General features: G+C 52.1%; 2 protein-coding genes across 4 annotated transcripts in view; both read right to left on the minus strand.

The window, feature by feature from the left end:
• Positions 1–13,523, minus strand: part of LOC115383689 (activin receptor type-2A) — a 28,754-nt gene extending 15,231 nt beyond the window's left edge. The window contains exons 1-4 of one of the 3 annotated variants that reach the window (XM_030085863.1): positions 12,679–13,523; positions 3,804–4,016; positions 3,299–3,427; positions 1,729–1,883 (exon numbers count right to left, since the gene is read on the minus strand). In XM_030085863.1, the coding sequence (XP_029941723.1) occupies positions 1,729–1,883; positions 3,299–3,427; positions 3,804–4,016; positions 12,679–12,733 (552 nt within the window). In that variant the 5' untranslated portion in view covers positions 12,734–13,523. Of the gene's footprint in view, positions 1–1,728; positions 1,884–3,298; positions 3,433–3,803; positions 4,017–12,678 lie in introns of all 3 variants that reach the window. The other 2 variants (XM_030085862.1, XM_030085864.1) reach the window with 2 other exon arrangements.
• LOC115383905 (scavenger receptor cysteine-rich type 1 protein M130-like) overlaps positions 1–26,492 on the minus strand; it is a gene marked incomplete at its 5' end in the record, with an annotated part of 310,771 nt that overhangs the window by 94,348 nt on the left and 189,931 nt on the right. The gene's annotated exons all lie outside the window — the stretch shown is intronic.

The raw sequence follows: 26,492 nt of genomic DNA on the forward strand, positions 1-26,492 counted from the left end.
CGGCTCGTCTGAAATCCAATGTGACGAGCAGGATGGACAAGACAGACTCCAGGTTAACGTAGACAGAGTCCAGTGGAGGGAGAAATAAACAGCTGTCTTCACCTTCAGGAAACACCGTCCAGGAGGAGGAAAACCAGAAAACCAGGACCGGATTCACTCCTCCTGCTGCCGACATGGAGTCACTGATCTAAAGACCCGTCTGTGAACCGGGTGAAACCATGAAACTGACACAATGACAGAAAACAACAAACACCACAACAACCCTGATCCTGGGCCACCACCATCCACATGATAGAGCATCTTCCTCCTCCAACATCCACATGATGGAGCATCTTCCTCCTCTAACATCCACATGATGGAGCATCTTCCTCCTCCTCTAACGATCACATGATAGAGCATCTTCCTCCTCCTCTAACATCCACATGATAGAGCATCTTCCTCCTCTAACATCCACATGATAGAGCATCTTCCTCCTCCTCTAACGATCACATGATAGAGCATCTTCCTCCTCCTCTAACATCCACATGATAGAGCATCTTCCTCCTCTAACATCCACATGATGGAGCATCTTCCTCCTCTAACATCCACATGATAGAGCATCCTCCTCCTCCACCATCCACATGATGGAGCATCTTCCTCCTCTAACATCCACATGATGGAGCATCTTCCTCCTCTAACATCCACATGATGGAGCATCTTCCTCCTCTAACATCCACATGATGGAGCATCTTCCTCCTCCAACATTCACATGATGGAGCATCTTCCTCCTCTAACATCCACATGATGGAGCATCTTCCTCCTCCAACATCCACATGATGGAGCATCTTCCTCCTCTAACATCCACATGATGGAGCATCTTCCTCCTCCAACATCCACATGATGGAGCATCTTCCTCCTCTAACATCCACAAGATGGATCATCTTCCTCCTCTAACATCCACATGATAGAGCATCTTCCTCCTCTAACATCCACATGATAGAGCATCTTCCTCCTCCTCTAACATCCACATGATGGAGCATCTTCCTCCACTAAAATCCACATGATAGAGCATCTTCCTCCTCCTCCAACATCCACATGATGGAGCATCTTCTTCCTCTAACATCCACATGATAGAGCATCCTCCTCCTCTAACATCCACATGATAGAGCATCTTCCTCCTCTAACATCCACATGATAGAGCATCTTCCTCCTCTAACATCCACATGATGGAGCATCTTCCGCCTCTAACATCCACATGATAGAGCATCTTCCTCCTCCTCCAACATCCACATGATAGAGCATCTTCCTCCTCCTCCAACATCCACATGATGGAGTATCTTCCTCCTCTAACATCCACATGATAGAGCATCCTCCTCCTCTAACATCCACATGATGGAGCATCTTCCTCCTCTAAGTGATGTAACTCCAGCTGAACATCCAGATGATGGCATACTGACGGAGTTTATGTAACTCTCTCAATCTGAGCAGAAATGTTCACTGAGTCACAGCTTGTAGTCCGATGTTGTCAAACTGTCATTCAGATCCTGAACCGCTGAACTGTTTTACTCCTGATCGATGTGTTCTATCCTCTGAATTCAAAGAAAAGAAAGGCATGCTGGGAAATGACAGTCCTTCCATCTGGTTAAGAGAAAAATCTCACTAATGTTCATGATGAGGACTACCCGAGACGTTACTTGACCGAGTAACTAGTTACTTTTGATGTTGATGCAGGGTTTGAAGGGCACTCACATGCGTGGGGACCAGGGCCGCCGGGTAGGCCAGCTTGTGATGCCTCCACATCCAGAAGGAGAAGAGGACGACGGCGGCCAGGCCCACGATGGGGACCAGGATGTAGAGCAGGGTGTTGAAGAGCTGGGGCTTCTGGGAGCACGGGTTGGAGGTGGCTGTGTGGAGAGAGGGAGAGCATCGGTACCGGGGGAGTGGCGTCCGTCTCACAGGAACATTGGAAACATCAACACACTGCAGCTCCCCCAAAAACCAGTTCAATCCAGATTACGACAGGTGAACATGTGGGTGTGTGTCGAGGAGGAAGAGAGGAAACCAGGATGAAGAACGAAAACACAGAGACGAGCCAGGAGAGCTCCGATCTGGAGAGGGTGAGAGTGTAGCTGACACACACACACACACACACACACACACACACACACACACACACACACTAGGAACAGTATACACACACTGCATCCAAACTGAGGACTGACCCCCCCCCCCACACACACACACACACGCAGGATTACCAAATCCATCTCGTGACATAACGTAATCTGCCTGCCAAAAATAGCAGCAGAGTGAACTGTGTGTGACCTGCAGCCTGCAGGAGTGACAGGGTGATACAGTGGAGTGTCAGGGTGACACAGTGCAGTGTCGGAGTGATACAGTGGAGTGTCGGGGTGATACCGTGGAGTGTCGGGGTGATACTGTGGAGTGTCGGGGTGATACCGTGGAGTGTCGGGGTGATATGGTGGAGTGTCGGGGTGATACGGCGGAGTGTCGGGGTGATACAGTGGAGTGTCGGGGTGATACGGCGGAGTGTCGGGGTGATACAGTGGAGTGTCGGGGTGACACAGTGGAGTGTCGGGGTGGTATGGTGGAGTGTCAGGGTGGTATGGTGGAGTGTCAGGGTGATACGGTGGGGTGTCAGGGTGATACGGTAGAGTGTCGGGGTGATACCGTGGAGTGTCGGGGTGCTATGGAGTGTCAGGGTGACACAGTGGAGTGTAAGGGTGACATAGTGGAATGTCAGGGTGGTTTGGTGGAGTGTCAGGGTGACACAGTGGAGTGTCAAGGTGGTTTGGTGGAGTGTCAGGGTGACACAGTGGAGTGTCAGGGTGACATAGTGGAGTGTCAGGGTGACATAGTGGAATGTCAGGGTGGCACGGTGGAGTGAACAGTTTCACTAATAACTGGGAGCGCTGTAATTAGCTGCCTGGGCATCTTTAAACCCAGTAATTTGATTGTAACTTGTAACTTGTTGCAATGACAATAACAAGCATTCCGAATTCACCACCTGCCACATTCAGCCACTCTCTCACGCTCCATCAGGAAGACCCTCAGGTTGAGGTTCAGGACCTCAGCTGAGGGTGAGATGAGGATTCACCCTGTCACCCACAGTCAGTCCTCAGCAGCCTGAAGGACTCGGCTCTTTATTCTGTAGGAAATCATTTGGATCTCAGTTCCTGCTCAGGATGAACCGAGGCGAGGGTGTTTGATCCACGGTATGTCCTTGACTGTGGGATGCTGCCGTGTGTGTGTGTGTGTGTGTGTGTGTGTGTGTGTGTGTGTGTGTGTGTGTTCGTACTGTAGGCGGTGGAATGGTGCGGGTCGCCCTGTGAAGGCGTTTCAGGGGCGTACAGGAACTTCTCGTTGCACATGTTGCCTTCGCAGCAGCAGAAGAAGACGTCCGGGTTGTCCTTCTTCTCCAAACACTCGCTTCTGTCGAGGACACACACACACACACACACACACACACACACACACACACACACACACACACACACACACACACATCAGATAAAAGCCAGAGGAAGTGGCAGCCGCCCTGGACTTGCCCGGGACTCTCCGGGGAGGCGGGGCGGCGCCGTCTGAGCAGAGGAACTGCAGCTTTATCACTCAGGAATCAGAGAAAACGGCGGCGGCAGCAGCGGCGGTGTGAACCGCCGCTCCAGGGTCAGATATGTTCAGCCTCAGTTTTCCTGAAGGCCTGCAGCTTCACGTCGATTTAGAAACGACTACAGCGTCAGGCTCAGGGACGTCTGATCGGCGCGTTTCTTTGAAAGCTGCATTCGGACGCCGTCCGTCCTCGCCGTACCTGTCGTAGCAGTTGACGTCGTCCAGCCAGCAGCCCTGCTTCACCACCTCCACGGCGCCGGAGACGTTCTTCCACGTGGCGAAGCAGTGGCGCCGCTTGTCCTTCTCGCCGTAGCAGGGCTCGATGCCGCTGCGGTTGGTGCGCTCCTTCTCCCAGCTGGAGTTGTAGTAGGCGCACTGCTTGGTCTCCGAGCGTCCCAGGATGGCGCCTGGAGAGGACAAGAGGACATCCGTTCAATTCCCTCTTTCGTCTGAGAGAAATCAACCCCAAACGGTGCTTTTTAATGCATGAAGAACAGAACTGGATTCAGCTTTTTTACACAACTGATATTTCCTTTCATCCCTCACTCTTCTGCCTGGAATGGAGCCTCCACTTCATCTCCTGCTCTACACTGTTGTTCCACTCACGCAGCTGAAATCTCCCGCCGGATCAAACATCAGAGACAAACGAGCGCATCAGAAGGGCGGAGACCAGGTGGCATCTCTCCACCAATCATATCGCTCCTTTCAAAGCCGCAAGCGAAAACCGGAAGCCCAGAGAAAAACCTGGATTTTATTGGGAATTGATCAGAGCAACACGATAAAGAAACTGACGACAGGAACTAGCGTGAATGAAGCACAGTCAGACCAGTTTTTAGGTGAGGGACTGGTTGAGGACTAGTTTTGGACCAACATGAAGCTTTCTGGGTGGGTTCAGATCAGAGGTGCTGGAGAACTGGATCACATGAAGATGTGGAAACCCAGACTTTGTCTGAATGTGAGCTGAAAACTCGCCGGTTGTGTTTGGCGAGTTGATCCTTCAGCCCTTCAGCCGTTCGGGTGTTGACTGTTTGTCTCACGTCTCTGCTTCCTGGACGGGGACGAACGCCCGGTTCCCCTCGCCGGCCCTCCTGGGAGCTCACGGCGCTAATGATGGAGCGGTATGTGGCGGTAAAGCAGAAGGTTAGCTCATTAGCCATTTCTGGCTAGCGCCTCGTCCCCGCGGACGCTGCGCTCGGAACGCGCATTGCTTCCTGTCTCACAGCCAGTCGTGAGAATCCCGATATCCACGGCAGTCCGGCGTAAACGGCGCTCAAATCAATCAGTTCTCTGAAACGAGGGGACGGTGCGGACCGGCCGCTGGAGCTCGACTTGCCGTGGACGCGAAGGATAGAGAGCGGCGAAATCGATCTTCTGACGGAGTCTGAGCGCCGCGCACCGGCGTACAACAGGGCTTCCGCCCACAGGCTCATGCACGTCACTCACAGAAATGTCCGCCGTGAGCGGCTCGGGCTCGCTGTGTTTACCGTCAGGAGCTCCTTTCAGTCGGAGAGAACGGCGCTCGGTGAATCCAGTGCCGCTAATGCAAGGCCGCTCCGGCTGCAGCGACGCCCGCAACGTATATTTAATTCATTAGCCGCTGAATGAGAACGTCAGCCTGTCAAGACAAATGAGCCAAAACAAAAGAGGAAAAGGCAAAGTAGTGAACCCAGGAAGGGAAGCAGAGTGGCCTCAAGTCTGAATCAACAAGTCTGCCTAACTGATAATCATGGCTGCCATGGCTTTCAATACATTGTCCCTGGTTATTTATTTTAATTAAAATCCCACATTTCACTGTTCAGCCCTCACACTGCTTTCAACTGTAGTGTTTCTGATTTCTGAAACAGTGAATAATCAGCAGAAAATAGAAGAGAACCTCTGCAGTTCTGCTTTAACAGAACATTTCACCTGCTTCTACACTCGTATGTCAATGTTCATCAGAAAATAAAATGAACATCAGAGCAGAATCGGCTCAGCCTCCTGAACAGTTTCGGTCCGTCTCCCAGTCAAACCAGAGAACCGGCGCGGTTAACCGTGACCCACTTTACCGCTCCGGCATCACGTCGAAACACCACGACCCACTTCTCAATCCACCGGGGTTTTTCACCGAAGACCAGGCGGCCTGAGCCCAGGTGCATGCTGGGTGGGAAATGACCACCGGCCACCTGCCAAACGCTCGGAGCTCCTCTGGCGGGAGTCCAGCCGCCGCCGCGGGGTTCTGTTCAAACCGAGGGCTGGCCGGTCAAACCGAAAAAGTGTTTGATTAATTCAGGAGTCCCTGAGCCCGAGCAGCAGGAAGAGTGCCGAGCTCAGAGGCTCCACGGCAGCAGCGCCAGAGCAGGGACGCTCGCAGGCGCTCGTTCAGTCCGCGCTCACGCTCCGTCAGATGGTGCCGAGACACGGCGGCGGCGGGGGGAGGAGGGGCCGGGTTGGCTCGGGTGAGCCGGTCACAAAGACCGCACTCTTTCCACCGCGTGGAGGGGGCGGGCATTAAAAACCGCCGCACTCAGCAACTGAATCCAATCCCTTTAATCCTGGCTGGAATGCACAGTCCGCCGGGCTCCGCCTCAATTAGCGGGGACGGAGGCGGCGGACGGGACGGAGGGGCACCCGGGACTCGCCGCGGGCCGCGGCACAGACCGGCGAGGCCCCGGTCGCCGGTGCGGCGTAATGGAGGCCGCATACCGTACATTCTTCACAGGACGCCTTGTTATCTCTGGCAGGGCCCCCGCCGCCTCCTCCCATCCCCCCCTGCTGGAATTGTTTGGATTTATTTGAAGGGTGTGTTAAGTGCCACTTGGGCTGCAGGCTGAACTGCGTATTGAATTTGCAGCGATATGGCCGTATCGCCGGGCCGGGCCCGCAGCGCCGGCCGCTGCAATTCATTTCTATAAAACAAGCAATCAATGAGCGGAGAATCACAGAGGGAAGCAGGCGGGGGGAGGCCTGCAGACGAGCCATTACACACCGACAGATCGGCTCTCTGTGAGCACGGGCCAGTTCAGGCACAGAGATTTCCCATAATCCTCTGCTGGAAAGCGACTGAGTGTGCTGTGTGCAGCCATCACAAGGTAATGCAGACTTACAATAACCGGCCGCTTCTGTCAGAGTAATCAGAATCTAATACTCTGCTCAGTCTCAGGAAACAGAAATCCTCTCTGTGGTCAAGGTGAGCCCACGCCGCCGTCACAGGCTGCTGCTGACGGGTGGAGGCGCGGCGCCGCTCCGTCCCACCTGACCCTCCAGGACATGCTGTCTGCCTTCACGTCTCCTCTGTTTGCTCTCAGCAGCTTCGCATTCGTACAAAGCAAACCAATAAAACCTGCCCTCTTCCGTCCATCCAGCCGCCCGCCGACCTCCCCGACCTCCCCGACCTCCCTGACTCCGGCTCCATCTTTATATTTAGTGTAAAGTAACGACGCAGGCTGGCCACGAGGCGCCACCGCCAAAATAAAACACCAACACGTGTGTATTTTTAATTGAGGCTACATTAGCGGCGCAGTAAGAGAAGGATTTCACTCCCCAGAAGCAGAAAACAACACATCTGCAGGGTCTGCAGGAGGTCAGGGGTCAGGGGTCAGGGGTCAGGGTTAGGGGCACAACACCCTGATGACTGCTGAGATTCAGCAAGAGCTTCAACACATCCCCTCTTCACCTGGCTGCATTCACACCAGGGCTTCAGGGGAGAGGCGGGGCTCCAGGCCGGAGGCGGGGCTCCAGGCCGGAGGCGGGGCTCCTCGTAACCTGCCAGTCAGCAACCGTAACAGTAGTAACAGTGTTCACCTAAATGTACCGGGATGCCGTCACTGCCCCACCCTTCCACTGTCCTGCTGCTACACCGGACAGGAAGTGGACTCTCTAATGGACAGACCTGATTGGCTGAAGTGTCTCAGTGGGTCAAGCACAGGTGACCTGACAGAGGGTCCAAAAGGCTTCAGTTCTAACAACTAACTGCGCCTCTGAACTTCAAAACTACGTTTCACCCGACTCACGAGAGCGCCGACCAACCGATCTGATAGTAACCACCTGCTTCCACAGGTGAAAAAATGAATTCTTAATAAATGGAGTCATTACGGAGGTGATTTTCACTCGCTCTTTTCTCAAAGCCAAGGAGGAATGTGGAGAAAGGGATGAACGGAGGAGGAGGTGGAGGAAGAGGGTGTGTGGAGCAGGCGAGAACCCTCGAGACGGCCTGAAACAAGAGCGTGATGAATGTACAGCTCGCAGTTTTTAATCAAGGATCAAAGCCTCTGGTCGGAGCAGCCGGCCTGTCTAGACTGAAACCCTCGCCGGCACATAAAGCAACATCTGCAGGAAGCGTTACTTACAGGAAAGGACCGAAGTGGACCGATCTCCGAGGGAGCCACACTTCAAGAGGTCTAGACTGAGATGAAATAGAGCTGCAGATATGAATAGATTCATCCCAAAAGCTCCATTTAGAAAGTGAGTGGGCTCATCAGCAGACCTCAGGACTGCAGGTGACGCTGAGACGCCCGTCTCTCCTCCCATTTCTTTTAATTTGACTCAGTAATGGCTACGAGGGCGATCCGTCCACTTCCAATTACAGAGGTCGGCTTGGTCCACATTTACATTTCAAGCTTTTAGCCGCTACTGTCGTCCAGCGAGACTCACAATGAGCTGAAGGACGCTGCGGCGGATGTCCGACATGTCCCCCACTGGACCCAGGAGCGTCCATCCACATGCCGCGATCCTGAGTTCACCCTGAACGCATCCTTCAGCCTGCACGGCTTCCTCTCAGGAGGCCGAGTTAACCATGGAGGGACGTCAGTGCTGATCTGAAAGGCGTTGGCAGATCAGCCTTTGTATTTGCATTGACCTGTTTGCAGCGCAGAATATTTACTGCCTCAGATGAAAAGTACACTGAACCGCCTTGCCAATGATTTCCTCTAATTACGCTCACGGCCCCCCCAGATCCCCCCGGCGTGAACGACTTTTAATCTGAGCGAGCGCTCGGAGCGCCGTCAGTGCGGCTCGTGTGATTAAAAGAGGAGGAACAACCGTAAAAGACATGAAAGAAGCACGTTTCACACGGGAGAGACGAGCCGGGAGAGCGCTCAACACACACTCGTGCTTCCAAACACTTCACAGGTCAAAGTTCACTGCAGGAGAAGCAGCACAGCTGAGTTCAGGCTCAAACCAGAGACTCCTTCCTGTGGATGAGTTCAACCACGAAGCTGGAATGAACCGGTTACTTTAACTAACAACACCGATCACTGCGATGAGAGCGGCGGGAAGACGCCGGCCGGCGCTCCGGTTCCTCAGGACTTCCCCCATCAGGGCTGTTAGCATTAGCTCCTGCTTCCTGTTAGTCCTCCACGCTAGTTACTGATTAGCAGAAACTACTTCTCTGACAGTCACTGAACTGGTTAGAACACGGCGCTGAAACTGAAGCGGCGAGTTGCGTCACGGCCGTCGCTCGCTGCTAGCTGCTAGCTGTCCCCCCTCTGCTGCTACTGCTAATGACAGTTACTGTGGATACAAGCTAACACTCCTTCCAGTGTGGAGTGGCTCATGTTCTAACAGCTAAAAATGGCTAATGCTAATGCTAAAGTTAATGCTAAAGCTAACAGCGGGCTAAGTCAGCAGCGCTAAAATCTTTGACGTGTGAACCGGCCAAAGGTAAACAACAACACGGCCACGGGAAAAGCCAGTGATCATTAACTCTGAGCCACAGTGCAAAGGTCAAGATGTGGAAACGAAGCTGTCCTAAGGTCAAAGGGCAAAGCACACTGTTCATACACCGGCTTCACATCAGCTTTCAGGTTTAACACACTGTTTTACAGTTAGAAGCATGGCGGGAACAGCCAGCTTCAGCTCATATTTACAGTTAGAAGCATGAAGGGAACAGCCAGCTTCAGTTCATTGTTAAAGTTAGAAGCATGGCGGGAACAGCCAGCTTCAGCTCATATTTACAGTTACAAGCATGGGGGGAAGAGCCAGCTTGAGCTCATATTTACAGTTAGATGAAGGGAAAAGCCAGCTCTAGCTCATATTTACAGTTAGAAGCATGACGGGAACAGCCAGCTTCAGCTCATATTTACAGTTAGAAGCATGAAGGGAACAGCCAGCTTCAGCTCATATTCACAGTTAGAAGCATGAAGGGAACAGCCAGCTTCAGCTCATATTTACAGTTAGAAGCATGAAGGGAACAGCCAGCTTCAGCTCATATTTACAGTTAGAAGCATGAAGGGAACAGCCAGCTTCAGCTCATATTTACAGTTAGAAGCATGAAGGGAACAGCCAGCTTCAGCTCATATTTACAGTTAGAAGCATGAAGGGAACAGCCAGCTTCAGTTCATTGTTAAAGTTAGAAGCATGGCGGGAACAGCCAGCTTCAGCTCATATTTACAGTTAGAAGCATGAAGGGAACAGCCAGCTTCAGCTCATATTTACAGTTAGAAGCATGAAGGGAACAGCCAGCTTCAGCTCATATTCACAGTTAGAAGCATGAAGGGAACAGCCAGCTTCAGCTCATATTTACAGTTAGAAGCATGAAGGGAACAGCCAGCTTCAGCTCATATTTACAGTTAGAAGCATGAAGGGAACAGCCAGCTTCAGCTCATATTTACAGTTAGAAGCATGAAGGGAACAGCCAGCTTCAGCTCATATTCACAGTTAGAAGCATGAAGGGAACAGCCAGCTTCAGCTCATATTTACAGTTAGAAGCATGAAGGGAACAGCCAGCTTCAGCTCATATTTACAGTTAGAAGCATGAAGGGAACAGCCAGCTTCAGCTCATATTTACAGTTAGAAGCATGAAGGGAACAGCCAGCTTCAGCTCATATTTACAGTTAGAAGCATGAAGGGAACAGCCAGCTTCAGTTCATTGTTAAAGTTAGAAGCATGGCGGGAACAGCCAGCTTCAGCTCATATTTACAGTTAGAAGCATGAAGGGAACAGCCAGCTTCAGTTCATTGTTAAAGTTAGAAGCATGGCGGGAACAGCCAGCTTCAGCTCATATTTACAGTTAGATGAAGGGAAAAGCCAGCTTCAGCTCATATTTATAGTTAGAAGCATGGAGGGAACAGCCAGCTTCAGTTCATTGTTAAAGTTAGAAGCATGGCGGGAACAGCCAGCTTCAGCTCATATTTACAGTTAGAAGCATGAAGGGAACAGCCAGCTTCAGTTCATTGTTAAAGTTAGAAGCATGGCGGGAACAGCCAGCTTCAGCTCATATTTACAGTTAGATGAAGGGAACAGCCAGCTTCAGCTCATATTTACAATTAGAAGAAAGAAGGAAACAGCCAGCTTCAGCTCATATTTATAGTTAGAAGCATGGAGGGAAGAGCCGGCTTCAGCTCATACAGTCAGAAGCTTCAGTGTGAACCATGAGAAATGGGCTTCAGAGCTTTATGGCGGCAGCAGCAGCTTCATTCTGATCCGGGATTCGAACCATGTCTCCACAGCTCTCAGACTCTGGGTACATCATGTTATGAGTGTGTTGCGGTCCGTTTCAGTTGATGTGTGTATGAAACACTGGACCGAACGTCTCAGGAAGTATCCTGAAGTCCAGATTCAGATCAAAGCTTCTCGTACGAAGCCGAGACTGAAGCATCTGCAGCGTGATGAGAGCAGCCGCCCTGCTGGAGCGTTTCAGGAGCGTCACCTTCCCCATTTCTTCAGGTGTTACTGGATAAGTTAAAAACCGCGCACGTGTGACGTGCACGTTGCTTCAGCCGGCGCCCGCAGCAAATCAGATCCGATCAGAACGTCAATATTTACCGGCCAGCGGCGGAGCAGACGACCTCTGATCAACACACTCCTGCTGCACCGTCACACACCGGGACGCTGCGACCAGCCTCCAGACGTTCATCGCCACGGCGACGGCAGCGAGGAGCGCTCACTCCAACAGGACCACAAACACACACATCTGCTTAAAGGTCGGTCGGGAAGGAAGATTCACGTTCAGAGACAGCGGATAAAAGGAGAGCGTCTTCACTTCCTCCAGGGTCGTTTGAATCAAAACTTCACAACAGCAGCCAATAAAGACGCGAGGAGACGGAGAGACACCAGCTCCACGTCCAGAATCACCGAGTTCCTCCTCATCAAAACTGACTGACGACAAAGAAACGTCTCTGGATTCCAGCTCCATCAGATAAAGGAGCCGATTCACTCCCATTCACCTATTCACCTGGCTCTCTCAGACGTCCACCGCCACACCAGAGAAACCCCCCCGAACCACAGCAATCCCCCCCCCCCTCCCCAGAGAGGAGGAGGAGGAGGAGGAAGATGCTCGGCGTCCTGGAGGGTAAACCCAGAGTTTCCCTCAGATGTTCACAGAGGAGCAGGTCAAACGAGGCTGGCTGGGTTTATTCCAGGAGAGGAGAGGGATCTGTCCTGGGGGGGGGAGGAGGAGGAGGAGGAGGATGAAGGCGCTCCAGCTTCCTCAGGGAGGAGAGCAAGGCTGCTCTTCATCTCTCTTCCTCCACGCCGACGTTCAGATGCCTTCTCTGTGAAAATATTCGGCCGGTGGAGGTAAACCGGTCGAGGCAGATCTCCCGGTTCCACCACATCTGCGTCGTCAGCGCGTTCTGCTGGACGGCCTTCCTCCTCCTCCTCCTCCTCCTCTCCCTCGCCTCTCAGCATCAGGACAGACTCCAGCGTGAAACTCAACGTTTCCAGGAAGAGACGGACGAGCCGGAGTCTTCCTCACCTTTAATTCAGTCCTGTCAGCTTCCTCTTACATAACAGTCTTCCTCACTCCCCCCATTCTATAACAGTCTTCCTCACCCCCCCCACACACACACACACACACACACACACACACACACACACATCTTATAACAGTCTTTCTCACTCTCGAACAGGGTCCCTGCAGAGGGTCTAGGACTGGATCTAGGACTGGGTCCAGCAGTCCTGATCCCTGCAGAGGGTCTAGGACTGGATCGAGGACCGGGTCCAGCAGTCCTGATCCCTGCAGAGGGTCTAGGACTGGATCGAGGACCGGGTCCAGCAGTCCTGATCCCTGCAGAGGGTCTAGGGCTGGGTCTAGGACTGGATCTAGGACTGGGTCCAGCAGTCCTGGTCCCTGCAGAAAGCCTCCACACCCACCTGAAGAGCAGGAGATGAGGAACACGGCGAAGGCCAGCTTGGTGGCGTCCCCCATGTTCCATCCGAGGTTGATCCTGTCTGCAGAGAGAAATCGAGACCTGGTCCTCCAGGTTCGTCCAGGTTCGTCCAGGAGCGGCTTCACAGCGGAGTCCAGTCAAACGTCTTCCGGCCGGCAGCAGCACGGTCTCCGCAGGAAGAGCATCTTCTAAACGGCTTCGATCCACAAGATCCGGCCTCTGCCGGGCTCCACGATCCACGATCCAGAGCAGGGTCTCCGGTGGGCTAGACGCGGCGGGACGGGCCCGGTCCTCTGCGGCCCTGCAGCATGCCGGGAACAGTCGGGAAGAGCGGAGCCCGATCAGCCGCTGGCGGCGCCGCGAGCCGAGCACAGCCGGGCAGGGCGAGCTTCCATCGGTCTACGAATCAAGCGCACTCCGCTCCGCGATCCCGCTTCTCCCCGGTGAGCCTCGGCGCATCGCGGTCCGACGTCAAGCCGGCGTCGGGGCGCTCATTCCCGGCGGGGCTCCGGGAAAAACTCGGTGGCTTTATCGGTTATTCCGTCTTTTAATCCGTCTTTTATTCCGCCTGGGCTCCGAGCGGCGGTCCGGCGGCGCTGCCCGGCCCAAACACGGACAAACCGACGACCGAGCGGGCTCCCCGCCGCGGGCACGACCACCGTCCCCGGTCCAGAAGATCCCGGAACCGGAGCAAATACGACCGCGGCTCCGGCCGCCGTTAATCCGCGTTGCGTTGAGGACGAGCGGGTTTTTTCCAGCTCCGTCTGCTCCTCTGGTCGGGACGACTCCAAGATGGCGACACGGGCCGGAGGCAAGCTCGAGACTGTGGCGCACGCAACTTCCGGTCTGGAGTTTCAGCGTAAAGTCCGAGAGGAGTTCAGCTGCGCACGGAACGAGAATTGCAATAAACAACACAAGTACAAGAAAACAGCAACAGAACAAGCAACGAGAAGAAAAACGAAAAACAGTAGGTCAAAAAATGTGATGTTAGACAACAGAAACAACAACAACTGAGAGGGAACACGTCAATAAAACAAAAACAGAAAGAAAACAACAACAAAGCAAACAAGACACACAAAAAACTGTGGGACAAGAAATGTGGTGGGAAACAATAAAAAAAACAAGATAATAAGACAACAAGGAGGGAAAATATCAATTAAACAACACAAACAGAAAGAAAACAACAACAAAGAAAACAAGACAGTAAGAAAACACAGTCAATGTTTATTAAACCTATACAACAAACACAAATACCAGATTTTCACCTCAAACAGATGCAACCATGAGACACTGAAGGTTCTCATCTCACAGGAAGAAGGTTGTGGGTGCAAATACCAGCTGGGTCTCTGTGTGAACTTTACATGTTCTCTCAGTGTGATTCTTGCCATGGACCATGAATTGTCTCCTGGTGAGACTGTGTTGTCTGTCTTGGTGTTTGGTCCTGTGATGGACTGGTGACCTGTCCATGTATTCCTGTCCTCACCCCTGTCCTCAATTGTCCAGATGTACCCGTCCTCACCTGTCCAGATGTCTCTGTCCTCACCTGTCTGTGTGTCCCTGTCCTCACCTGTCTTGATGTCCCTGTCCTCGCCTGCCCCTGTCCTCACCTGTCCAGATGTCATGGACACTGTCACTGTGACATGTCATGTCCGCAGTCAGGATTGTCCCTCCAGCGGTCTGGGACTCTGCACAGGAGGACATGGAGCAGAAAATGGAGACTGAAGAAAAATTAAAATGACAGAAATACATGTTTAAGACATGAAGACAGTCGACTTCAGTCAGCCTCAGTTTATTAGTCAAAGTCGTGCAGGAGGATTCCGCCCACGTGTCGTCCGTTGTCTTATTGTGAAGGCCGGCTGCACCACTTCCGCTCTCACCTGCCTCACTCTGTTCACCTTGATTGAACTCCTCTTCGACCCGGGGATTGTTTTTGTTCGCGGTGGATGCTTCTTTTCCACTCCGGCGTGTGCCGCAGAGATAAAATATGGGCGGGTATTAGAGCGTTATTTTTGTTTTCCACCTCACCAAACAGCCCAAATGAATGTTTGTTGCACACTTTTAAACAATGACGTTATGTGACTCCCTCTAACACGTATCATACCATGTTGTAGGGGGATTTTTGGAACCAAAACATAAAAGTGTGCATTTCCTGTGCAGGAGTAAAACGCAGCAACACTCAGCTCCAGTCCTGTTTGTCGAAGTTGCAGCCTGTCCAGAAGCCATGGCACCCGGCAGAGCGAGCGCAGCCATAGGTTCCAGCCTGCGGCGCTCGTGCTGCTATACGCTCACAGATCAGGTTTCACCACGGGTTGGGTGCTCAGTAATAAATGCTGAGAATACCATGAAGTACAGATATAGGCTTGGCCCGTTCCCAAATCTGCGTGACACTAATCTCTCTAATAGCCTGGAGCAGCTCTCCAACCATAAGCGCTGCGAAACGATTAAGAGGTCAAAGGTCTCGGGGGATTTCTCTGCCAAGCTGGAAGCTGAGTCACCTGTTCTATATTGGAGCGTTTGCTTTCATCGTCAGTGAAACACACAGTCCTGTATGTAGCTGGTTGGAGCTGGAGGCATGAACATAGTGGGGGTGAGGAGTTCAGTTCCTATACACGTTATTCCCCTGGCACGCACTTTCCTTACCAGTGGAACTGCACAAAGAACAAGCGAGGCCCCGCTCCGTCCTGGAAACGCTTACAGGCCGCTCATCTCTCCACAGATATTAGAAACGCAGATCCAAACACCTGTTTCCGCTCACACAGCACCACACAGCACGCACAGTTGTGGTCACCCAATCAGTGCATAATCAGATTACACTTCATTGTCAGGTTCTTGTTGGCGTCACGCACGGGGAACTAATTCAGTTATGGGAATTTAACCCTGCACGGGCTAATGCTTTAACAGCAGCTGTACCATCACCTGCAGGATTTGTGCCGCTAAATGACTCCACTGTGTCACGACTGCGCTAATTACAAAGGCTGCATTCAAGCAGTGTGCTGTGCATGTGGCCTTGGGTTGAGGTACGAAGGCCGAGACGTTCTGCCGTCCTTGGGTGATTCAAGACTTCTTCATGAAGACATGGAGTCATTTACCAGCTGCTGAAATCAACTCACGACCTGTGGAAGTCAGTCTGGCTCGGCCGTGGTCTCCCTCCGCGGGGCCCGTCGTGTTGATGTGTAAACAGGCGGATTACTGTCATGTTGCTCAGAGTTAATCTAGAGTTCCATCGGGAGGAAGACGTGCTGGAACTGTAAGCTAGCAGCATGCGGACAGGAGCAGAACGGGAAGCTAGTCACAGCTACTCATGCTACGGTTCAGGAGGACTGAGTCGGTTCAGGAGCCTCCAGTAAGCAAGAGTTTAGAGGGTTAGTAACTGTTAGCTTTCACTAATGCTAATGCTAACAAGCAGGACAAAGACAGGCAGGAAGTGATGTAATAACATGTCAGAACAGCAAGTTCAGATCAGTGATCAGTCGCAGGGGTGAGTTGCTCATTTTGTAGCTTCTGCCTCTGGAGGGAAAACAGGCGTGCGATGTGGCTAGATCCTCTGCAGGCAGTAAAAATAACTTACTAAACACTACAAAGAGGCTAAAAATAAAGAGAAGAGAGCCAGCGGCCGAAAGCAAACGGCGGGTTGGGACGGCCTTCCTGACCAAAGAGTGGGGAAGACCTTCGGTTCTGGTGCCGGAGACTTACAGGCCGGCTAATCCCATTACTCAGCTATCAGATGCCAAATCCCCTCTAATGGCATTACACGTGCCAGAGCTACGTATGATGATGCTGCTAATGAGAGCTCGGCTGATACACCTCCCTGGAACCGGCGGCCGCCCCACGGCTCGGCCGCCCGATGGAGGCAGCGTCGAGCACCGGGGGAAGTCGGATTTATCCACAAAGTGCTTTGAACAAAAAGCAGGCCGCGCACAAAGAGCGTGGCGGAGCAACAGAGGACGCAAATACAGGTGGAGGTGTGAGCAAACGCCAGGAAACGAGAGAGTGAGGACTGAGATGGCATGAGCTGATGACAGGGTGAGGAGGGGAGGATGGAGGAGGGGTGGAGGAGGAGGGGGAGGACATCCATCCATCATCTGCCATCCATCATCCAACCATCCATCCATCCATCATCCATCCATCCTTCCATCCATCCATCATCTTTCATCCATCCATCCATCATCCATCACCCATCCATCCATCCAATCATCACCCATCCATCATCCATCCATCACCCATCCATCATCCATCCATCCATCCATCCATCATCCATCCATCATCCATCCTTCCATCCATCCATCATCTTCATCCATCCATCCATCCATCCATCCATCATCTTCCATCCATCCATCTTCCATCCATCCATCCATCCATCCATCCATCCATCCATCCAGCCATCATCTTTCATCCATCCATCCATCCATCCAGCCATCATCTTTCATCCATCCATCCATCCATCATTCGTCCATCATCTTTCATCCATCCATCCATCATCCATCACCCATCCATTCATCCATCCATCACCCATCCATCATCCATCCATCCATCCATCCATCCATCCATCCATCCATCATCTTTCATCCATCCATTCATCCATCCATCCATCCATCATCCATATCATCCATCATCCATCATCCATCATCCATCCATCCATCCATCCATCCATCCCCCTCCTACAGGACATTTAGTCAGATGAAATGGCATGACAGTGATCTTGACCTTTGACCTTGTGTGCCTGATGCTCAGATCTCTGGATTTTTATGAAGGACCCCGTCTCCGATGATTCCAGATATTAAAAATGTCTTTTTTGAGTCAGACTGAAACACAAAGTTTCAAAAAACTAAAGTCAAGGTCAAAGTGAAGGTGAGATCCGATCAGACACAGTGGAAGTAGAACAAACCAAGGTGCAGACGGAGGGAAGCAGCTGCTGGTGGAGCCCTGGTTCCTCCTCCGGTCCTGGACTCCTCCGTGCTCGCTCGTCACCTGCACGGCTACCCGGCTGAACGCCGGCAACAGCTCGTCTATAACGGCCTCACGGTGTCGACTTACATTCCCCAAATATCGCCGTCTCATTGTGCGGTTGCATAAGAGTGCGGTAATGCTCGGAGCATGTTCCTCCTCAGCTTTGCCGCGGTGTTATTTTCCAGCCGGCCCGGCCGCGGCGGGCTGTATTTTTGGGGCGCTACGTATTCGACCGGAGCTGTCGGAGCCTCGTCACGAACCCAGAACGTCATATTCCAGCCTGTTGACTGACGCCAGCCCCAACCTGCAGGCAGCGGACCGTCTCATGAGTGACTGAAGCACAGAAATGGAAGAAATCTGCGTGCAAACAACTGTTTGAGGAGAAACAGGAAAACGTAGAGCAGTCATCCAACAGTTTGGCAAAGGTCAGGATTTGCATGTAAATTGTGCTGCGGCGCACCGGGCCTTGGTGTGAGTGCATCCACCGCCGAGCTCAGGGCAGAATTAATGAGCAGCGTTTGATGCCGAGCTTCCAGCCTCACAATGACTCCGTCCTTTGCTGACTGTAAATCGTACAATGCGCTTCTCCGCCGTGTGCGTCATCATCTGCTGCTTCAATACGTCCATTTGAGGCAGCAATATTCATTCCAGCTGAGGAAACATTGTTTCTGGGAGCGCTATTCAAGCGCAGAAGATTGCATGCTCATTTCTCAATGCCTGGCTGTTCCGTGCGGCGGCGCGCGGCTCCAACCTGCCCGGTTCTCGGCGACGGCGGTGAACTCGTCGACCCCTGAGCGGCAGCCGGCTCCTTTTACTCCACAAGCAGCCGCTGACAGCTCCGCATGTCTGGGTTTAAAAACAGTAGCTGTTACACATCAGCGCAGGCACGCCGTCCGCCGCCGCCACGCCAGCCCGGCACTGGCTGACAGCAGGGGGCTCTGCATGTTCTCCCTGTGGATGCAGCACTCGTTACTTTTTGAGGGACTGAAGCATGCCGTGTCCTTCATGTTGCTGGACTGACTGCTCTCTCTCATCCTGACCTGCAGAAAGCGGCTTTCGCAGCCATGAAGGCTCATTTTTTCGCGGGCTCATGCCTCTTCCTCCGAGCTCTGCTGTACGGGTTCGTGCGAGGACATGAAGGCAGCTGGGTGCCAGATGAGAGCGGTAATTAGGCCGGCATCCACCGGGCTTCGGTTACAGGTGCAGATCTGCCTGCGGGGATGAACAGAGCTGTCAATGGAGAGGATCATTCATGCTGAAACAACAGAAAGCGGCGAGGGGAGCCGGCCAGAGCCCAGACAAGATAAATGGCTGTGAGTGGCATCGCGACAAGCCCAGAGCAGGCGTATAAATCATGTTCCTGGGCGCCGAGAGAGCTCGCACTGCTGCGAGCATCATGTTCAATAACCAGCCATTCACTGCACACAATGGACATTTCATGCAGTCTGTGACTGAAACTGACTTGAATGGGGACAGTGAGACGGCGAGAGAGTCCAAACTGGAGCTTCCAACTCAGATCTTTAAGTTTCAATCAGAACTATTTCATGTCCTTCACTTTTCACTGGCTGTCTGGAGTGGATTGTTTTCTGGTGAAGTCTCATCCTAACGCTCGCTGAAACCGATTCTTCAAGCCAGAAATGCGGAGACACGTTGTGCACCAGACAAAAGCAAGATGTGCCGCCCGCCCTTCGTCTTCCACTCCGTCTCCACAGTCCTCCTCACCCTTTCTCTCCATGTTCTCCTGCAGCAGATGGCTGTGTTCTGCCACCCCCACTCCCACAATCCACTGGGGCCCCATGTGGGAGAGCAACACAGGCAATAACATGGCCTATGCACACAGACAGCTCACCTGTGCTACTATATACTCACATTTACATTTCCACTCATCTGCACACTCAACACTTGTTTCTGTCTCAGTTTCAGTTCCCAGGCACGAAATGAAATAAGCAATGCATAAAATGTTGTTACAGCAAAAAGCCCCTGCATGGTTTAATGTCTCCCTGCTCAATCTGAAACATGCAGAGCACTGATTCTCCAATAAAAAGTCTGTTGCACATGTAGCATGTTCAGGCATGCTTGAAAAATTCAGATCTCAGCAGATGGCAGGAAGAAAACTCTAAAAACGTCCATCACCTCTCATTTGCCTCTAAGAACCAGACCAACGCCATGAACTCCACGTCAGTATCAGTAAGACGGAGTTGAATTTATGAAGGAAGTCCAATTGATCTGAAAATGGGCAAAGATTAAGCAAGATTACAAAAGCACAAATACCACAGCAAACACAATTCAGACTCATTTAACTCAACCCTGACGGAAGTTCTCCTGAGCTGTATGAATTTACTGTTAGCATTAGCATTAGCATTAGTTAAGCTGCCAGAACCATCACTGACTTGGGCCTTTTTAAATCCAGACTTAAAACTCATCTATTCAGGCTGGCTTTTTACTCTCAGTAGCACAGTGGCACTTTGTTTAAATTGTATTTTATCTGTTTTTAGGGATAAAATAGGGGTATGGGGTAGGTGTAGGGTTGGAGTACGGGTAGGTTTAGGGTTAGGGGTAGGTGTAGGGATGAGGGTAGGGGTATGGGGTATGGGGTAGGGTTGGAGGTAGGGGTAGGTATGTGGATGGGGTAGACGTAGGTATAGGCGTAATCATAGGGTAGTGGTAGGATTAGGGGTAGTTGCAGAGGTAGGATTGGGGTAGAGCAGAGTCGGGGTAGGGTTAGGGGGTGGTGTAGGATTGACGACATCAGACCCTCCAGATGACAGCAGATCTTCCAGGTAGCTCCAGATCCTCCAGAGTGCTCCAGATCATTCAGATGACACTAGATCCTCACAACCTAGCTGGTAAACATGGTTGTTCTGTGGTTTCCTCCCACTCAATATTGTTGTGTTTCATATCTGAATCCTGATGTGTTTCATATGTAAATCCTGATGTGTTTCATGTCTGAATCCTGATGTGTTTCATATGTAAATCCTGATGTGTTTCATGTCTGAATCCTGATGTGTTTCATGTCTGAATCCTGATGTGTTTCATGTCTGAATCCTGATGTGTTTCATGTCTGAATCCTGATGTGTTTCATGTCTGAATCCTGATGTGTTTCATGTCTGAATCTTGATATGTGTCATGTCTGAATCCTCTCAGCGTCCAGACTAAGGTTATTATTTGGAGAAAGAGGAAAGTTTTCTTTTTAATGTTCGCAGAAACAGTTGTGTTTTTTTCTTGTTCTCTGTCATGATACTGTCTCTTCATCATGTCCCATGAATTCAAACACATTCTGCTCATGCTGGACATTAATCTGCGTTGCTTCCAACATGTTGACTTTTCATAAGCTGTGTGAGCTTCTGTTGTGTTTTCAGTGTGCAGAAGATCTCTGGCTGTATTTTCTCATCATATTTTCTCATCTCCTTAAGCTGAGTGATGCTGTGCACACTTCACACAGTCTTTAATGCACTCTCCTGTTTGCCCTCACACACTTTATAGCTTTGATCAACTTTGCTGCTGAATTATAATCACTTAGTGTCACATCTGTTTGTCTGTGGAACGATAAAACTGTGAAATAGGTGCAGAAATGTTCTGCCTGCTCCGTCCGTTGGACAGGAATGTGGAGTGTTGGGCTTGCAGCAGGTGACGAGCCACTTTAGCAGAACATTAGCAGAACAGTTGCTGCTCAACAAGCTGTAGTCTCGGAGGGTTTGCAGCACAAAAGGAACAACACGTCCTCATTACTGAGATGACAAACCAAGAATTTACTGTTGCTTTCCAGACTTCAGCTTGTACTTTCGTTCAAGCACAGCGATGGAACGTTTTATAAAGCAACATACTGATGACAACTTTAGAGAGCGTCCAGTGTCTTGGTCATGCTGCTTTTGAAGTGAACTCTGTGATAAAGCCAGGCTCCGAGTGTCACATCTGTTAAGTTTAACTCCACATTCTTCATTCTCCTGATTCCTATACATTCTGGAGAGTTTATAAACCAATCAGTTCTTGGTCTTGGCTCAAAATGAAGATGAAAAGATTATCTTTTTCAGATTACCTGAGTGACTTCAACTTTCTGAACACAATCCACCAAACCTCCAGGTCTTCCTTCACTATCCAGTCATCAGTGATCATTATTGATCGTGAATCTGTCGGGGTTCTGTGGCTGAGTCAGCTGTTTCTCTTTTCCCACAGTCAGTATCATAATCAGGTTGTTCTCTTCAACATCTGTATGACTGGGAGACAGCAGGGTTGGAGAAGAGGCCAGAGGTTTGATTCCCACAGCTGACAGCTGATTCCCACGGCTCCCTGGAGCACCGGGGATTCTTCCTTCCTCCCGGGGGATTAACGAAGCTCCACGGTCTCAGCTCTGTGAGGCAGGCGGCTCACCTGGAGAAGGAGGAAGAGGAGAGCGGCTGGTGGGACGCCGTCCGGAGCAGAGCTGAACCCCGGCTGAACTCCAGAGGGGGAGGAAGGAGGGACAGCCTCAAACTGGCTGCACTGAAGGAGGAAACCACACCGGAGGGGAGTTTAAACACCTCTTTCTGCCTGCTGTGTGCTCTCTTTGGCTTATTTACCGCCTCACACGCCGACACTTTGAGTGTTTGTTTCAAATCCAGCTAATGATGATTAATGCAGCAGTGGAACTCGTGGAGCTGTAAGCATGATTTCTGAAGCTGCCTGGCGCTCGTCCCTGTTTATCTCTTCATTAGTGTCACTCTCAGGATCACAAACAAACTTTTAAAAGCTTTCCTCACATTGTGAAATATTACAGCACACACACCGACACACACACACACACAGAGTAATGAACTTTAACAAGCCAGCTATGCACAGTAAGACAATTTCAAGCCCTCACACACTCACACGGCGCTGCCAGCACAGCTTGCCATTAGCCCAGGGTTGGCCGACTCCAGACGATGTTTCCAATCTCTCACACCATCTGCTCCTCGCCTCGGCGCTATCGAACGGAGGAAGAGCGCAGCTTCCTCTTCCTCGTCCTCGTCCTCGTCCTCGTCCTCCCTACGAGGCTGGCCATCTTGTGTGGAGGTGTGAACGCTCCGGGACATCAAACCCCTTGAAGATATTAGCCACAGTAATGTGTAAACTTGTTCTTGTGCGAGCGATTTCCCCCCCGAAGACGCCGCCGCCGTCTCCTGAGATCATTTATCAGAACCAGCCTTTTCAAATTAACATGTTATTTCACATTTCTGGATGTTATTGCAAACTGTGGAGCTCCTCACCAGCCTTTCAATGCAAGAGCAGACCACCAACCAGTAAACCCCCATAAATAAATAAATAAATAAAACTGAACTACTGCCTTAACTTCAGTAATATCAGTAACACTGTGAGGCATTGATTTCCAGGCAGTGATGACTTTGAAGGATTTCATGGCTCCTGCAGGAGCGCAGAGGATTGGTGAACCTAAACAGATCCACCGGTCACACAGCGGCGGCGGCGGCGGGCCTCGCCGTCCGTCCGTCCCTCCTCCTTCATGGTAGAGGCCTGGGAAATGCGGCGAGCGCCCGGTGCAGAGTGTAAAGCAGAGGATGTGATGCGTCCCGCCGGGAGCCGACAGAAATACCACATGAATCATATGTGGTGAGATTACACAATGTACTCATGTCCCCCCCCCCCCCCCCCCCCCCCCCCCCCCCCCCCCCCCTCTCTCTCTGCAGCTCACATTCAGCCGGCCTCACCGTGGAAACGGCGCTCGCACGGCGCTCGCACGGCGCTCACGCTGTCTCACTTTCTGGGTGACGTCAGGCTCTTTGTGGATTCATGTTGTCATTCGGCTTCATGTCTGCAGCAACGACTCAGGAATGAAGGGACTGAAGACACAGTGAGACGACGCTGACTGCCTCCTCCAGTGGAACTTATCTTCACTCTACTGGTTACAGTCTGTCCGTCCATCCAGACATCCGTCTGTCCACCTGTCCATCCGTCCGTTCATCCATCTGTGCAGGTTCCACATCCTGTCCAACTGGGGCTTTTCTGATTTAGTGTCCCCGCTGCTCGGGGAGGCCGGTCTCTTCCAGTCCAGCTGGAAGCAGGCACCCCAGAAGCAGGTCCTGGCTCTGGTCCTGGCTCTGGTCCTGGTCCTGGTCCTGTCTTTAGTCCTGGCCCTTGTCCTGGATCTAGTCCTGTCTTTCATCCTGGCTCTAGTCCTGGTCCTGGCTCTAGTCCTGGCTCTGGTCCTGGTCCTGGTCCTGGTCCTGGCTCTTAAATCCCAGATGATCCAGAAAGAATGGATTCAGCCTCTGACTCAGGTCTTCTTCAGAGAACATGAGGGGAACTCAGAACGTTCTCTCTCAAACATCTCAACATGAAGAGCAGGAACTCCCAGAAACTCCCAGGACCTCCCAGGAACTCCCAGAAACTCCCAGGAACTCCCAGAAACTCCCAGGAACTCCCAGGAACTCCCAGGAACTCCCAGAAACTCCCAGGACCTCCCAGAAACTCCCAGAAACTCCCAGGACCTCCCAGAAACTCCCAGGAACTCCCAGGAACTCCCAGGAACTCCCAGGAACTCCCAGGAACTCCCAGGACCTCCCAGAAACTCCCAGAAACTCCCAGGAACTCCCAGGAACTCCCAGAAACTCCCAGGACCTCCCAGAAACTCCCAGAAACTCCCAGGAACTCCCAGGAACTCCCAGAAACTCCCAGGACCTCCCAGAAACTCCCAGGAACTCCCAGGAACTCCCAGGAACTCCCAGGAACTCCCAGGACCTCCCAGAAACTCCCAGAAACTCCCAGAAACTCCCAGAAACTCCCAGGACCTCCCAGAAACTCCCAGGACCTCCCAGAAACTCCCAGGACCTCCCAGAAACTCCCAGAAACTCTCAGAAACTCCAAGACACCCTCAGAAACTCCCAGAAACTCCCGGGAACTCACATCTAAGAATGTGACAGAACAACAGTGAAGGCAGGAGAGGTGACCGATTCAGAATGTCTTCTCAGTTCTTCCACTTCTTTTCTCTTCCCTGTCTTCTTTTCCTTTTTCTTTTCGGATGTAAACTTCCTGTTCCTCAGGGTTCCACCAGCACGGAGAACGTCTGTCGGTTCTCTTTGACCCAGGTATTGAGGGACAGTCCTCCTCTCTGTCGGAGAAACCCTGACCTCTCTGCCCTCCTCCTTCTCTCCTATATGATAAGTCCGTCTGTCCCTGCTGGACTCTGATGGACTTATTGGTTACGAAGTCTCTTCTTCCTCTTCCTCCACCATAATCTTGTGTTTTCCTATTTTTCTTGCGTGTTTTTAACAGACTTCTCTCAGGAACCTTGGCGAGCGGCGGTGAAGACGCCGGTCCTCCTCTGCCTGACGCTGCACTTCGTGTTGAATTTCACGGACAGCTCCATCGGGAGGACGGGCGTCTTCAGCTGCAGTCTGGAGGCTCGTCTTTGATCCGCTGTCTTTCTGTCTGTGCTCACTGGATCCGGCTCTGCGGCTTCCTCAGAACATTATTCGCTCTTGCGTGGTTTTTGGTTCAGGTTTCTGCCCGACGAGCTCAGGAAGCGTTTTCAGGCGTTTGGCCGGATCCTCTGCTGGAGGAGAGCGAAGGAACACATCAAGCAGTCCAGCTCGCCGGCGGGCTTTTAATAGCTCCCGGACAACAATGAAGCTCAGCGGCGCGGAGGCTGCGAGACACACACCGAACATTCCTGCATGCACTGCCGGCGCGCGCGCGCGCGCGCGTGTGTGTGTGTGTGTGTGTGTGTGTGTGTGTGTGTGTGTGTGTGTGTGAGCGGCGATCGCAGCTCCAGCCTCGTCCTCATGTTGTGTATCTGGATCAGCTCATATCTCTCCTCAGAAGGAACAGTCTGTGCCTGACACAGCACCATACAGTACATCCAGCATCCCCTGGCAGCCCGAGTGTGAGTGTGTGTGAGTGTGTGTGAGTGTGTGTGAGTGTGTGAGCCTTTTAACCCTCCCAAGTTAAATTCTGGGTTTGAAATCTCAGAAATGTTTTGATGAAATGCAACAATCCAGAAAGTTAGATAAGGGCTTATGCAAGCGCGGCGCCGTCTCCCAGACAATGGAGTGCGACTCGTCTGGAGGAGCGCAGAACGTGTGACTCTCCGCCGGAACGCGCTGCCAACACACTCAACACACTCCGCCGAGTCCGAACTGTCGTCCCGGTGGCGCACCGAGGACCACGTCTCCGACCGGAGAAGGCCTGGAGCTGTAGGAGTGAACGCATGAATGTCCGAGTGGCGGTGGCGGCGGCGGCCGGCCATGTTCCACCAGGACAGGCGCCAGCACACATGCCGCTCCACATTTCCCACAGTTAATGTGACAGTTTCTGTGTTTCATAACACTGAAGCACAGACGTGACGTGCCGAGTGAAAAAAGACAGCGTGGCGGCGGTGGCGGCGGCGGTGGCGGCGGCGGTGGCGGCGGTGGCGGTGGCGGCGGCGGCGGTACTGAACCGGGAGGAGGTTCTGGATGCCAGGTTCCGGCTCTGAACCAAAGGGAAGGGTCAGACAGTGAACCACCCATCGAACACTGAAACATCCAGATGTTCCTCAGATGTTCCACTGTCAGACATCTTCTGTTCACTGGAGTCATTGTTTAAGAGTTCACATCATGTCTTGATCCAGAAAGTTCCAAACCGGCACGACGTCAACCTGGAGAACCGCGATCTGCAGCAAGAAGGACTGAAAATGAGCCGCAGCAGGTCTGAACGGACCAGCGGCCTTCAGTTCAGCTCAGCTTTATTCAAACCGCAACCAGAACAACAGTCTGTTCAGCTTCAAGCCAACCAGAGCAGGATAGAAGCAGGAAGGAACCTGCAGAGCCAGAGTCAGGGGTGGAGGCTTTCTGCAGAACCAGAGTCAGGGGTGGAGGCTTTCTGCAGAACCAGAGTCAGGGG

The sequence above is a fragment of the Salarias fasciatus genome, assembly GCF_902148845.1.
Source record: "Salarias fasciatus chromosome 23 unlocalized genomic scaffold, fSalaFa1.1 super_scaffold_20, whole genome shotgun sequence".
Taxonomy (NCBI): Eukaryota; Metazoa; Chordata; class Actinopteri; order Blenniiformes; family Blenniidae; genus Salarias; species Salarias fasciatus.